A 15107-nucleotide genomic window follows, 5' to 3' on the forward strand; every position below is an offset into this window, starting at 1 on the left:
GCAGGGCTGCGCCGGGCCGTGAGGGGCCGCCTGACCCCGCCGCTCCCGTGCGGGCCATGGCGAAGGGGCTGTGCCTCAATGGGCGCAAGCGGCCCGGCGAAGCCGCGGAGGGGCCGCGGGCGGCGCGGAAGAGGCGGAAAGCAGATGGCGGCGGCCCGGGCCTGGGCCGCGAGGTGAGAGCCGAGCGCCCGGTGTGAGGAGCCCGGTGCGGGCCGTGCTGCCCTTGCGGCCGCTTGTCGGCGGTGTTGCTGTGTCCCGCGTTGGGGTGCTGGGAGCTCAGCAAAGCCGTGTACACCGGCAGGGGTTGGATACAGCCAGTGCCTGCAGGTAGCATCATAGAATGTCCTGAGTTGATCCACAGGGCTCCTCGAGTCCAACTCTTGGCCCTGCACAGGACACCCCAGCACAGACACACACCCACCGTGTGCCTGAGAGCATTGTCCAAACGCTTCTCGAACCTTCGCAGGTTTGGGGCCTTGGCCGCTGCCCTGGGGAGCCTGTTGATGGCTTGGATTGTGCTGCAAGAGATGCGGAAAATAACTCATTTGGAGTGCTCCGCATAACATTTAAGAATTTTTGTTTAAAAAATAAATACGTTCTCCAATATACTCTCGTAAACAAAGCAGATCTTGAAAGGAGTGTTGTGTGTGCTCAGCACACGCACCCCTGGAGGATGCAGAGCAGCCCCACCTCACCCAGGGCACACTGGGTCAGTGCCCATGGCACAGGAGTTGGTGTGTCCAGCCTGTGAGATCGGGCCTGTTTGTACCCGGTTAGAGACAAATTCCCGTGGTTGGCAGTACCCCCTCCTTGGTGAATCAAAACCTCTGCTTTTTGTGTGGGTTTTTCTGCAAAGCTTTAATTAGGCCGTAGTGAAAACAACGGTGTCATTACTTGTCTCAGCATGAGAGATGTGGCACTAGCAATTACACCAGCCTGTGCTATTATTGCCAGATGATTCTTAAACACTGGAACCTCTCTTTAGCTTCCTTACCCACTGACAAATGTCTTGAAGAGCACACCAGCTCAGTCCCATGTGGGCAGGCTCTGTCCAAATTACTGAGCACATGGCTTGTTAGTGTGCAGGGGAAAAGAACTTCCAGTGGTTATTCATGCTGTGAGGTTTTACATTCTCTAGTGTGTGGTGTTTTTCCCCCTGTATGCCTTGATGTCTTTTTATCACCTATGAAAAGAGTATCTTGAAAATTTTTACAGGAGTTCTTTGGAACAGAACGTCTGATCAGTGGAGGTCACCAAAATGCCACATTTACTTGCTAATTAGCCTTTAGAAGAATTTGTGCATCTAGGCTTAAAGAACTCCTATGTAGAACTGTGTGGCACAGTCCCCACCTCATCTCCTCAGTGCTTGCTTTCTGCAGCTTCCTTGGATTTTACTGAAGCATTTTTCCCTGCAGGGGTCAGCAAACCCTTCTGGCAGAGCAGATCCCACACTGTAGATAGAGAAAACCTCACATGGTGTGAAGTGGCTGTATGTAACACTTGTAGAAATGTTTAAAGCTCTACAGGAGCAAGTGGGGGACAGGGTTGAGAGACCAGGATATTGTGTTGCATGTCAATTGTCTCCTTACTGCATACATCTTATGTTAATTTTTATTAGATGATTCTCTGAAGTTTAAGTACCTGGGTTACTGAAACCTTGATTAAATGTAATACTAAAATGGGATCTGAAATGAAACTTGTGTTTATAAAGAATGGAAGAGTTACTTTAAATGTAGCTGGATGTATCCAAATAGTTTCTTTTTCCTTCTTTTTTCATGGACTGGTGTGATTACATGAAAGTTCTCTTTACCAGCTTTTCCCTTTCACAGGAAAAGTCGTGTCATTTGTCAGCAGCTCTGCTTGGCGAGGACTCCGAAATCAGCCAGGACCACCTGTATGAGCTGCTGAAATATGCAGCTCTGGGGAAATGCCACAGTGCAGCACAGCCCAGGTACATCCACAGCTGCAATCAGCCTGGTCTCGTGTTCTCCCCTGGTGTGCAGACATTCCTAAAGGAATATTGGCCATGCTTTGGAATGCTTGCCGTGGAGTTGCCATAACCAGCAGCCTGGATTGTGCAGATACAGTTGTTGTTAGACTTGGCCAGAAAGCAGAATTCCTCTTCTGGCTGAAATCCTACCATTCCATAGTTTTGTTTCATGCAGTTTTGAAAAACTAAATGACTGCTGTGGAACTGAAGAAGCTCCACACACTGAGAAACAAAATACCCTGTTAAAATATTAACACAAATATTAATGCATTTCATGTTAGATATAATTGAAACAGAGTGCTCTAGAGCATTTTAGAAAAAACATATTTTAGTCACTTTTTCCTTTCACTGGGCCACTTCTCAAGGGCTTATAACCTTGAATGGCAAAAATGAATCTTCAAATGAAACTCAAAGCAGAAAATATCCCACTTTAGATTTTAATAGTGAGTAGAAAATTATTTTGTGAAACTTATTTTGATGCATTAATTCACCAGACTGCATCACTACAGTTGAAGTTGCTGGTATATTCACATTCTGATGCACATGAATGAGGTATACGTGTCTTGAAATGGTATGGAGCAGAAATTTGCAATAACACTTTGTCTGCTGTATTCTGTTGCTTCCAGAAATATGTGGCTGTTTGAGATAAGCTATAAAGCCTCTTCTTAATAAAGTAATTTGGCACTTTGCCATTTACTGACTTAAAAGCTGGGCTGGTTCCAACTTTTTTTAAAGAGTGTTTGATAGATAATTGTTTTGCTTTGATTTTTATGTTTTGGGTTTGTTTTTTTTTAATTATTGCTCTTTTTTAACTGCAGCTGGTGCCATATTTATCACCAAAGCCACCTGGCTGGGGTTGTGGTTGTTGTTCTACATGAAATGAGCCAACTCCATTTCTACAGATTCTATTTACAGTTCAAGCACCTCAGGAAAGTGTTCCGGCACGTAAGTCCCCAGACTGCATCGCTGTCTTCTAAACTTCTTTCAGTCCTGAAACCACATCCCAGGGCTAATGGCTGCAGTGGAATTACTGCCATTCCCAAGGATGTGGCCATCCTTGACAGCAAGTGGAAGGATCTGTTTGCAGCAGTTGTCAGCTCAGAACAAAGGAGTGGGACTTTGATATTAGGAACAGGATTTCAAGACATGTGTCTTTGAAGCCTTACCAGGTGAAATGTTCATTGATGTTTCAGTCCTCTGACTGTTACATATCCTGTACCTACAGGATGCCAATTAGATTATAAATATCAAGGATTAATTTCAATAATTTGGAATTTACTCTGAGTGAGGAGGGTCTCAATAGAGTTATGCTAGTCCCACTGGTTGAAAAATACCACTTTTATTATTTGCACTTTGTCACATTTCTCCCATTTCCCAAAAAGATTATTTAAATAATTGTTTTAATCTTCTGACTTATAAGCAACATTTTTGAAGGAAGATAGAAAGAAAGGACTTGAATTCAAGCTTCTAGAGAGTTCTTTCTGAACTGCAGCAAATGTAAATCACAACTTAACTGGAAAGACTGGAACTGGCTTTAGTTTCTATCAAAGAAGGTCTTGAGATTTGCCTTCTTGATTATATCAGGCAAGGCAAATCTGTCCTGTAGTACAAAGAATCTTGTATCATCCCTCGTTGGAACAGGTGTGGTTTGTGTTGGGTTTTCTACTTGATAAAACACCAAATGTTTTTCCACTATTTCTTTATCCATCTTCCTTTGAATTTGGGTGGTTTGGGGATCAATAAACTCCTCATTTGCTTGTTACTTCTGTCTGTTGTTCAAAGTAACTAACATGTTTTCACATTTTCTTTTTTCAGAGATTCACACTAGCACCTTCCGATAACTTCCCAGTCAGCCTGTATGGAGAAAGAACAAACCTGAAACCTCAAAACACTCCACAAGGTATTTTGTTTGGGTTTGTATTGTATCTTTCAAGAGAGTGACTCACTTTGAACAGAAGTTTATGATTTTGCATCCTCTGCAATCCCAGTGTTCTGCCATGGTAAACTTGTTTGGAACACATACAATGGCTTAAACCATGAGATTTCTTATCCTGACTAGCTCAATAATTCATGTGGGGCAGATTGTCAAAGTGGATGTAAAACCAGGAAAAGGTTTTAACGTATTTAATCCAAATCCCTGCTGCTTTACTACCCATTTTGTGATTATTTTATTCTAAGATGTATCTAATCAAAGAGACAGAGATAGAAATTAGGTTTGAGCTAAGAAGACTGTGTGTCTTTTTCTCTGACCCTCTCTCCAGTCTGTTGTGCCAGGTAGTAATTTGGAATGGTGCAGCCTTTAAGTGTTGATCTGATGCAGAAACTGAGCTTGACAGATTCTTCTGTATTTTACAGGTTTGACTTCCACCAGCAGTGAATGCATTGTTAAAAGCTCAGACTTGCAATGTGATCCCATCATTCAGAGATATGGAGAAAAAAAAAAAGGCCTTACAAGCTATACTCTAACTTTAGAAGAGCAGAAAAGAAATGATTATCCCATAGAAGGTCAGTTTATGAGTGAGGGCTGTTTAGTTGTTTTGTTGTGTTGGGGGTTGTTTTTAATTTTGACAGTTTAGTGATACAGTTTGTCATATAAGATGAGTTGTAGGAGAAAGTTATTTTTCTTATTCCTGGGTGTGTTTTCCCTCCAGGTTCCCCTGGATGCAAAGGCTACATCTCCACAGAGTGTGATGAGCAGAGGACAGACAGCAGCCCTCTCTTTGGTCTGGATTGTGAAATGGTAAAACTCAGTGTGTGTGGCCTTACAAAACAGAGTCAGCTCCTACCAGCTGCTCCCAAGTGAGCCAAGCACTCTGTATTTGTGAAACCACTTCTGAGGTCTTGATATCTGCTGCCAGTCCCTTCCTTGATGGTACCAGTGCTAATGCAGCAGTGGTTCTGGCAACAAGACAGAAATAATATCCTCAGCAGAGAGCTCAGTTCTGTGGAGTCCCAGAGCAGCAGCTGGATCTGCCAGGCCTGTCAGCAATGCTGCAATAACCCATGAGACTGCTGTGAAATTCCTCCTCAGAAATTCCAAACCTCCAAGGTTTGGGAAAGGAAAGATGCTTCCCTGTCACACATCTTTCCTTTAGCTGTCACAGTTCCTCTGGCAGCTGCTGTGGTGAAGAGTCCTCCTTTAGGGCAGTTTTATCCTTGCAGAGATGCCTGTTTGGCACCAGCATTAACTATTGATACAGCCTGGGCTCTGCCTTTAAATTGTACAATGTCTCTGGGGCTGGTGCTGTCAGTGGCACTTGTGCAGTGCAGAGCACAGACTGATTCTGTGAAATCAGCACTTCTTTACAAGGTTTTTCTGTGCCATGCTTGCCTGGGTGTTTGCTGTGCTTACAGTGCACATTTAACAATTGAAATGAAGCACAGGAGCGTATAAACCCACCAGCTGTGAGTGGTACATCTCTAGGTCAGGGAACTCCTTCACAGTGATGCTGCTGCAGCCAAAGCTGATGTTAGCTAAGGATTTTGAGTGGCAGCATCTTGCTGATTCAACAACTGCCTCTGCTTCTTCCTGACAGTGCCTGACTGCAAAAGGGAATGAAGTCATCCGTGTGTCTTTGGTGGATGCACAGGGTCAGTGCCTCCTGAATGAGCTGGTCAAACCTGAGAGCACAGTGGTGAACTACCGCACCAGGTCACTTGCACAAACCTTTCTTATCTCTTTGTCTTTCTGAGCTGCTGCCCTTTCAAATTCAGCCTGTTACATAGGACCTTTCAGAAACCCCTTGGTTTGCACAGATGTCTGCTGCATTTCTTTCAGTGTTAAGAATACAGTTCATGCTGTGTTACTAAAGTGACCAACATTATGTGTACAATCTGCATGGGGCTACCAGGCAGAACCACTGCCCTTCTGCAGTGTCCATGGGAAAGTTCTGTTACAAATTAATGATGCACGGTACAAGTTACTCTTCACTACTGGTTGTAAAATAAGATGGAGTCCATAGCTAAATTTACTCATATGTAAAAAATGCATAGAGCTTGTACACACCTTTAGGGTGAGGCTCAGGATTATAACAAAAGCAGGCAAAACTCAAGGCTTGTCTTCTTCAAAACTTCACCTGGTTTTATCGAGGTTGTGATGTCCCAGTCCCCTCGGGTTACTTGGAAACATCTCCCTTCACCATCAGACTTCCAGTAGTTCTTTACCTGTGCTGTCTGATGCCAACTGCATCACTTAAGAATACCTGGGAGAAATAAACTTTTGAAGCAGACGTGGTAGCACTCTTAGCAGTTTAGCTGCAGTATATCCTCTGATGTTGGAACAGAAAACAGTAAATAGCATTCTGTGATTTGCTACACCAAGTTCATGTTTTATAGGACCTGCTTGTAATATTTTCCAGCACACAGTGTTGCCAATGTGCTGCTTTTAACTCACTCAACTTTTGTTTTGAAGATTCTCAGGAATCACAAAGAAGATGCTTCTTCCAGTGAAGACAAGACTGTCAGACATCCAAACCAGGCTAAAAAAAATGCTTCCCCATGATGCAGTGTTGGTGGGTCATTCTTTAAATTCTGATCTTCAGGCTTTGGAAGTGAGTATGTTTTTAAGAGTTATACATTTCACACCTGGACACTCTTTAACAATTGCTCTTTTTATTAGCAAACACTTGTTAATTGCTATTTATTATGAATAACCCTATCTGTAAGGATTTAAAGGTCAAGAACTCTCATTACAGTTATAAAATTTGCAAGGGGCTGTTCAGAACCAAAAGTCTGTCCAGACACAGATGTTGTTGCAACTGCAGCTTTACCCCTCTGCTTCAGCCAGATGCTTCTGGTAGCTCTGTCATGGGGAGAACTGAAGTCCTTTCAGTGGGTAATTTAACCAATCTAAAATGCTTGAATCATAATTAATCTTTCTAACCCAATCTAGATCTTCCCACTGGAGTGGGAAGTAGAAAGGAGAGTTGGACTTGTTTCATTTTGCTGTCTTGTGGATGAGGTATCTGGCAGCTGAAATTAAAAGGCAGAGGCACAAAAAATTGTGGAGTTACTGTCCAGTTCTGTATGTCTGCTGTTCTTAAACTAAACAGGGAATGATTTTTCTCCTCCAGATGATCCACCCCAGTGTTATTGATACTTCACTGCTTTTTGCCAGAAGTGAAGGTCGAAGATTTAAGCTGAAATTTCTAGCCAAAGCTGTTTTAGGGTAAGATTATTACTGTACTGTCATGGGAAAGATTAGAAACTGTCATGGTGGGTCATAGGGTCTTACTGTGCCACTAATAGTATCAGAATTATTATTTAGTTACTAAGATTCAAAAGAAAGGAGCAGGTTGTGCGAGTAAGACACGGTAAAAAGGAATTTAGTGTCTGCTTGAAACATCAGGGAGCATAATAAATGGGCTTGTCTTTGAGCAAGCAGGAATGTTGTGACCCAACCAGATTTGAGTCCCAGCAAAACTCGCCTTCCTGCAGGGCTGTAGAGGTGTATTGAATTGTAGAACAACAGAGGCACTTTGGCTCACACAGATGAGAGCTGTTTCAGTTGGCAAGAAAGAAAGGTTAATGCATGAAAGTCTGATCTTCTGACTTAAATCATATTTCTCAGTGCATCAGCTACTGCTGGATAATATCTTAGTGAGATAGTTCTCCCCATACTCACAGTGAATGGCAGTGCTCTGCAGTGCCAAACTTCACTGAACTGGAAGTTGCCTTCCTCCCTGTGTGCAAATTGTGAGTTGAGCCATTGGTCAAGAAAGAAGTAAAATTTAAAAGTAGTCATGTATCAGAATAGCAAGTATTAGCACTGCTTCTGTCAAATTTCCCCTGTACTTGGCACTGGTGAGGCCACACCTCGAGGGCTGTGTCCAGTTCTGGGCCCCTCAGTTTGGAAAGGACCTTGAGACACCTGAGCACATCCAGAGGAGGCAACGAGGCTGGTGAGGGGCTGGGAACACAAACCCTGTGAGGAATGGCTGAGGGAGCTGGGGTTGTTCAGCCTGGAGAAAAGGGAGACTCAGGGGTGACCTCATCACTCTCTGCAGCTACCTGAGAAGTGTTTGTGGGCAGGTGGGAGTCGGTCTCTTTCTCCAGGCAGCAGCTGACAGAACAAGAGGAGACAGACTAAGCTGTGCCAAGGGAAGTATAGGTTGGATATTAGGAAGAAGATTTTGCAGAAAGAGTGACAAAGTATTGCAATGGTCTGCCTGGAGAGGTGGTGGAGTCACCATCCCTGGATGTGTTTAAAAAAAGGCTGGATGTGGTACTCAGTGTCATAGTTTAGTTAAGGTGTTCAATGATCTCGAACTGGTGATTCTGTGATTGTGTAAATTCCATAAACCATTCTGCTCAACATTGCAAAAACATTTCTTGCAGTATCTTTTGGGAATATTTCACAAGAATGCTGCTGCACAGAACTTAAATCCTTTTTGGAGAGGGGAAAGCTCTTTTACCCAAAAAGGACCCAGTTTAGAAAAGACAGGATATTTGTCAGTGTGGAAAAACAAGATAACCTGCCTGTACACCTAATTTTGATGCCCTAGGAAGGAGATCCAGTGTGAACAGAAACTTGGGCATGATCCTACAGAAGATGCTAGAGCTGCATTGGAATTAGCTCAATTCTTCATTGAGCAAGGACCAACAAAGGTATTATATCTAATTAAGATTTCTGTCCTAAAATATGGAACATAATGTTATTGTGTTTTCAACGAAAAAACTTCACTCCTGCCCATCCTCCTGTTGATTTAAAAGAGAAAATGGAGCTATGATAGAGGGCCCAGTTTTGACAGCTTGTTACTTCCAGCCTATACCCAGGTACCTGAATAATCTGGGCACTACCAGTGTTCAGTACTCACATCAGCCAGCATTGCTGCTGATCCTGAAGAGGGCACTGGGTAAAGAAGGATGGAGACACTTCCAGCCTGCAGGAATGGCTGTAATTTTTTTAGATGAAAGGAGAGACCTTGTGTGTTATGGTAGTGATTCAGCTGGTTTTATGAGTCCCTTGTGTTGTTGATTTCGGAGAGAACTTTCTTGGAGATGATTGCCTGTTGATGCTGTGAGCGCTGCATGCTCGAAAATGACAACAGAAAATAATAAGGCAAGAAATTAATGCCCATGTTTCTCCACTGCTGGAGTGTGCCTATGTGACTCACAGGGAAAGCACAGGCTTTTTGGTCAGTTACAATTAGCTGATGAGATGAAAGCCAGCTAATAATCTTCTTCCTTCCCCAAGGTAGCAGAACTAAACTTGGAGATGCTTCTGACAGCTGAAAAACTGGCTGAGGTCTCACAGAACAAAGCTGCTCTACAGCCACAAGGATGTGGGTTCCAGAAACAGCTGAGTGAGCCTCCACCATTTTCCAAACCATGGTAATAAGATTCTCAAATATGTATGTTTTTCCTTCAGTTGAATCCTCAGTAAAATCAAACAAGTGCCTTATGTTTTTCAGAAGCCATCAGGATCTTCAGACAGACACAAATAATTGCAGCATAGTGCTGAAAAACTTTAAGCAGTTTCATCTTAAATTTCACAGAGTATTTCCTAGGCTTCTTTTGATGTTTTGGACAAGAATATTCTTTCAAATTTCTTACATGAATTGTAATTCTCTGACAAGCGTTTCTTGAAAGTTTTTATTCCCCATATTGAAAAGTATTGTGATTCACAGTGTACTTCTCTCTGATAGTTTTTTAGATTGTCTGCAGGAGACTGGCCAAAAACCCCTCCTTTTGGGCAGACAGGGATTAGACTCTTCTGGCCTGTGTCAGAGTAACCTGAGCACTTCAAACAAACAGGTGAATGGACTTAGAGTGGGTTGGTCTAAGCATCAAAATAGTTCAAAGTTGTTCTTGTTCTGGGAGTGGGTAGATGAGTCCTATTTTAAAAGCTGACTGACAGTACTGTTAGCAATAGTGTTAATACCAGGTTAGCTAAATCCACTTGAGCATTTCGGAAATGAGCTTTGATCCTCTGCATCCTCTCCTGACTCACCCCAGAAGAATTTCTGCCTGAGGGCTTTCTTGGACAATAATGAAAATTAAAGTTGGGAGTTAAATTCAATACCCTTGTTTCTCATCCTCTGCAGTACAATTGTCTTGTACCTCTTTGAGCCTTGTGTGCTCTTGTCCCTCCAGATTCTTCAGAGAGCCTTGGAAGATGTTCCTCTGTCCAAATTCAGTATCATTGGGTTCAGTTTGGGTCCAGAGTATCTTGCATCTCACCTTCATGCTGGACTTTATGAAAAGGTATTATTTTTTGTTTGAGAATAGTTTTCATGCTGAGCTTGTAGACATGTGATTTATCAGAGGCACTGACTAGTTAGTTCCTTTGCTTTGTGAAGTGCCTTCTCTAATCTGTGTTCCAACAGGTGAGAAGCAAGCTGACTGACATGCTGACAATTTACGCAGGTCCTTTTGACGAAAACTTTTGCATGAAGTCTGTGAAGAAGGAATTTGGGAGGTGTGGACCAATCCAGTCCCTTACAGTGGTAACTGAAACATTCCAGGTGAGGAGCACTCAAAGGTTGCTGACAGGCCTGGAAGGTCTGAGTAAACTCTTGGAAGGTATGGATTAGAACCAAAGAAATACCAGTTATTCTGTTTGGAGTTTTTTTTGTGGTAGTTGAAGTCATCAACAATGATCATTCAGGGTGCCTAAAAAGCTGCCCCACACAATAACAAGTGCAGCTCATGTGCTGCTCAGAGGACTTGAAACACTGGGGAAGCTGAGGTGGTTTTTGTCCTTCTAAAGAGAACCGATATGTTGAGGCCTTTAACAGCCAAAGGAGAAAAAGAAAGGGTAGTATTAATTGAAGAGGGTTTTAAACAGCTAGAGTATGTGGAGTGTTACATATTTACCCCCTGACTTTTTAAAAAGGGAGGGCTAATGTGTCTCATTGGTAAACCTGAAGTATCTTACTCTTCTATTTCAAGCCATATGTCTGTATCCAGTATGAAGTGCTGGAAGCTGCCCAGCTTGCTGTGGAAAGCCTGAATGGAGCTGAGGTAGCAGGATCCTGCATTAAGGTAAAGACAAACAACAAAAGTTGTGTTCAGCCCAGGCACAGCCTCCAACACATCTGTAACATCACAGCAGTGTGTCTGGGCAAATGCTGGCTGTTTGTGCTGTTACAATCTCCCTGTCCCTGCACAATTTAGGGCCACTGGCAGAAAGGAAAAGGCTGGATCCCTCTTTTTTCCCTTTCTGCCTGTCAGCAGAAGGGAGTCAGAAAACATTCTGACCTCCAGCTGCATCTTGAAAAGGCAGATCCAAGTAACAGGGCTATACAGAGTATGGCATTGTAGTTTTATAGTGTCCCTTTATCATGACTAATTAACTTGGCCTTCATTAGTCGTATTTATTTCAAGTGATGGAAAATAACCTGCCTACTTTTGGTAATGGGAGAAAAACACTTTAAAATAGAAGATCAGAGCACAGAGCAGTTTGGGCTCACGTGCTTTTTATTCCTGCTGCATCCACCCCAGGTCCAGAGACCAGTCACTGCAGCAATGCTGGACTGCAATGTTCTGATTAAGGAATTAGAACTGGATGTAGAAAATGAAGGTGTGATTTATGTGGCTGGTCTAAAGAAGTCATTAACAGAGACAGACTTGCAAGAAGAATTCAGCCAGTTGAAAGACCTGGAAACACTGTTCCTGCCAAAGGATCTTCAGAGTGGAAAGCACAGGAACTGCTGTTTCCTCAGTAAGTAGCTTCACACACAGCCTGCATATTTCCTTCAAATAAGCTCATTCAGCAGCCCTTGGGACTTTGCACAGGCACAGCAAGAGCTGCTGAAACATAGGTAAGGATGGTATTTAAAATGCTCCAGTGAAAGCACATAGTGTTTAGAGGAGCACTTTACAGCTAAATATTTAAGAGGAAAAAATACCTGCTTAAAAAAACTCCAAACATTTACTTTGAAAATGTTAGGGTAGCTAATGGGCTCCAGTACTTCCATGGGAGGGAGGGGTGGCTACTGTGCAGCTTCACCCAGACCAGTAATCACCTCTGAAAGGTGAGAACAGCTCGGTGAGTACTGCTGCAGCCAACTGGCATTTCTAGTCTGATGTTTATCTGTAGCAAGGTGAGGATCTGCTTGCTGCAGTGATTTGTTTCTCCTCTCTCTCCAGCTCTACACCTTTAGCTCTGTCTTGTAGGTGCCAAGGAGGGCAGGAACAGCATTGCCAAAGCATGTTCCCTTCTCTATGCATTTCAGAATTCCAGAAAACCCAGAGTGCTGTGGATGCCCTTGAAGCTATAAATGGATGGACCATGAAGGGTAGCAAGCTAAGAAGCAGGAATGCCCTTGCTCCAGGTCACCTCTGGAGGTGGATTTGGCAAATGAATCACAGCAATGGGAAACAAGGAAAACATATCTTCTACGAGAAAATGGAGCAGCTGTCTGACTCTGTGAGTGTGAGGCTCTGCTGATGTTTATTGCAATTAGTGAGTCCCAGGGACTGCCCTGGGAACCTGCAGTGGTAACTTTGAGCTGCTTGTGACAGAAGGGTCTCCTTGTGCTGGAACAAAGGATCAGTTTCCATAGAGCACTTTGAGAGGTAATTCCACACGAGATAAGGGGATGTTTGCAGGGCACTGCATAATGTTCAAACCATTTAGCTGCACAGGGCAGTGGGTGGTGCTGCCCAGGAGCTGAAGCCTGGCACTGGAGAGCTGACAAGAGTCACAGGGAGAGGTGAGTGGCTGTGGGGCTGCACAGGAAAGAAGAGCTCTAGTTGAGGGATGGAGATGCAGCTCTCATTTTTACTGTGGTGCCATTTGAGCAGGGCCTGTGGTTCTGCAGCTGGGCCAGTGCACTGCCAAGTGCCAGGCAGGAGCAGCATCACTGCTGCTTTCACCTGGGCCATCCCACAGGTCAGCCTCCCCACACACTTAGAAGTACAATTGCTGATGAATGGAGGATTTGAATGCTTCTGTTCTCTTATGCAGGAGCAGGATCTAAGGAAAAAGGTGAAGAAGTTAGACAACCATATCAAAAAGCTTTATAGAAGCCTGCAAAGTAACACCCTGTGTGTTGTTCTCTTTCCTGGAGTGAACAGGTAACTTCCTACCTATTTTGCAAAGAACCAAAGAAAAACAGAGCCAAGTATTTTTATCTCGATCTACTAAAAATTAAAGCCCTGCACAAGGAAGAGAAAGCCCAAGAGAGAGGCTGAAGAAGCTGCTGAGCTTAATCTTTCATGTTGGGCCAATAAAACCTCAGCCATAAGTTCTGCACACAAAGCAGGCCTGAGTCACAGCTCATGTATCTGAGGGTCCACAGTGTTCATTAATTGTACAGATCTTATCAGTTCAGCCACCTCCCTCAGAGGACATTTCATCCCCATTGACAATGACAGAAATTTTATGTGGCCATGAGAATCAAGCAGAGTTTCCACAGCAGGCAGGATTTTTGCCAGGATTTGGTTTCTAAAACCACCCAATTACTGCAGCCAAGGCCTCACCTACCAGTAGTTGTGTTGTGGTACCCCACAATGTGCTTCAGCCACAGCTGATCAAAGAGATGGTTCATGGCCTTATTCTCATGTGATGGACAAAAATGAGAAAACACAAATTTGTTCACTGAGTCCTTCAGCTTTTATAAGAAGGAGCAAGTCATGCATTTGAGTTGGACTGCAGTACTTCTATCAGGGATACTTCCAGCTGGAGTGGGCTTCCTGCATTTCAGCCCCTGGGCCTGAACTGCCACAATCTCACTGTTTAATTATTAACCAGAGAGGTTCAATCTTTCCTAAGCAAAGGAGAGGGAGCTCCATCTCAGGCTGGGAAGAGATTTCTTGCCAAGTGTGAATCTCTTGTATTACTGTTTCCCTGAGGACCAACAGCTCAGAGAAGACTTCTTGATTAAAAAGGATGCCAAATAATTGTGGGGTGGAAAAAGAATGTTGACCCATGGGGTTACAGGCTTCTTACTGCCAGCCCAGCAGAGTTATGTGCATGAAGGCTGAACTGAGCAGAACTAACACACCTCTTGTTTGTGTTGCAGCACAAATGGATCACAATCTGGCCTTGGTCTGATGGGAATAAAAGATGATGAAGGGAGGAGTGCTTGTTAAACTGCCAAGTTTTTAAGCAAAGTCTTTTGTTAAGATATTTTTAATTACTTTAAATATTGATGTCTTTGTAAAGATCTCTTACCAGAAGAACAATAGGCTTTCACTCTGTATCTTCTACAACATCTAAAAATAAAAGCCATTCAAAGTGTCTTAAAACACAAAACTTTTTCCATTAACCCTTCTTGCTGTGGGAAGGTTGAGCCAGGCAGGTGCTTAGGCAGGGCAAACCAAAGCAGTGCTCCACAGGAGCCGGGCAGGATTGGCCTGTGGATGTCATTCCTTGCTGGAGACCAAGGTACCGGCTGGGGCATCGCCCCTGGACCATCCCAGGCCATGAACCAGCCAGCCAGGGCGGTGCAGAACCTGCAGCAGCTGCTCAGCAGTTAACAGCTACCCCAGGGATTGTGTGGATTTCTGGAACTGCAGCGCCAACTCCTGAACTGGAGTCGCTGCCTCCTTTCTGGGAAAGTGCCGTACTCAAGTCCATGGAAAAGAGGAATCAGTGATTCATACCTCTTGGACAATCTCGGCTTTCTCCTCCTTCCCTGACCACCCCCACCCTCCCCTCACACGCAAAAAGTTTCCATGCAGCTGTGGGAGGGGCAAGGGATGTTTTAAGGAAAGCACATGGCTGTGTGGACTTTGCACAGCATCGCTGTCAAAAGGGAGCTGGAAGCTGGATGAGGTGATCTGCAGCCTGACAGCTCCAGACCTGTCTTCTGCAGCCACTGCCACTTGAAATAGAGACTGCTTGAGCATCTCCTGTTAACATACAGAATTTCCAAGCACAAAGATGCTTAGGAGCATTTTAGGCACTCAGAAAAAAAATTTGAGACATTAAAAGGAAATGTTTGTTAAAAGGTTTGACCATAAGATGAGGGATTTTTTCATGTGGAGCTGGAATAGGCCAAGATAAAGTTGAAATAGTTATCATTCTAGAAATTATTAAATACAGCTGATGGAATATTTACACCCTCCTACTTTCCAACCCCAAGTTCACTGGGCTGGCTGGGCTGTGTCCTTGTGTTGGGATTTGGGAGTGGCTGTATGGAGGAGCAGGCACAAATACAGGAAAGCA

At 43.8% G+C, this 15107-nt stretch overlaps 1 protein-coding gene across 3 annotated transcripts; it reads left to right on the forward strand.

Moving 5' to 3' along the window:
- Positions 1-6: 6 nt before the first annotated feature.
- On the forward strand, positions 7-14192 carry REXO5 (RNA exonuclease 5). 3 transcript variants are annotated; one of them, XR_001524087.2, is made up of 19 exons: positions 7-173; positions 1830-1951; positions 2809-2935; positions 3806-3890; positions 4346-4495; positions 4642-4730; positions 5527-5642; positions 6402-6540; positions 7063-7157; positions 8494-8596; positions 9186-9322; positions 9637-9745; positions 10085-10195; positions 10318-10455; positions 10883-10975; positions 11435-11654; positions 12110-12362; positions 12903-13012; positions 13960-14192. XR_001524087.2 is itself a non-coding variant. In XM_015642653.1 (19 exons), the coding sequence occupies exons 1-19, from the start codon at positions 57-59 to the stop codon at positions 14027-14029; spliced, it is 2325 nt and encodes a 774-aa protein (XP_015498139.1). In that variant the 5' UTR covers positions 7-56; the 3' UTR covers positions 14030-14192. The 3 variants fall into 3 exon arrangements, 2 of the variants coding, with proteins under 2 accessions (XP_015498139.1, XP_015498140.1); XM_015642653.1 differs by having other exon boundaries at positions 12169-12362; XM_015642654.1 differs by having other exon boundaries at positions 1814-1951; positions 12169-12362; positions 13960-14179.
- The last annotated feature ends 915 nt before the right edge of the window (positions 14193-15107 follow it).

The sequence above is a fragment of the Parus major genome, chromosome 14 (genome assembly GCF_001522545.3).
Source record: "Parus major isolate Abel chromosome 14, Parus_major1.1, whole genome shotgun sequence".
NCBI classification, from domain to species: domain Eukaryota; kingdom Metazoa; phylum Chordata; class Aves; order Passeriformes; family Paridae; genus Parus; species Parus major.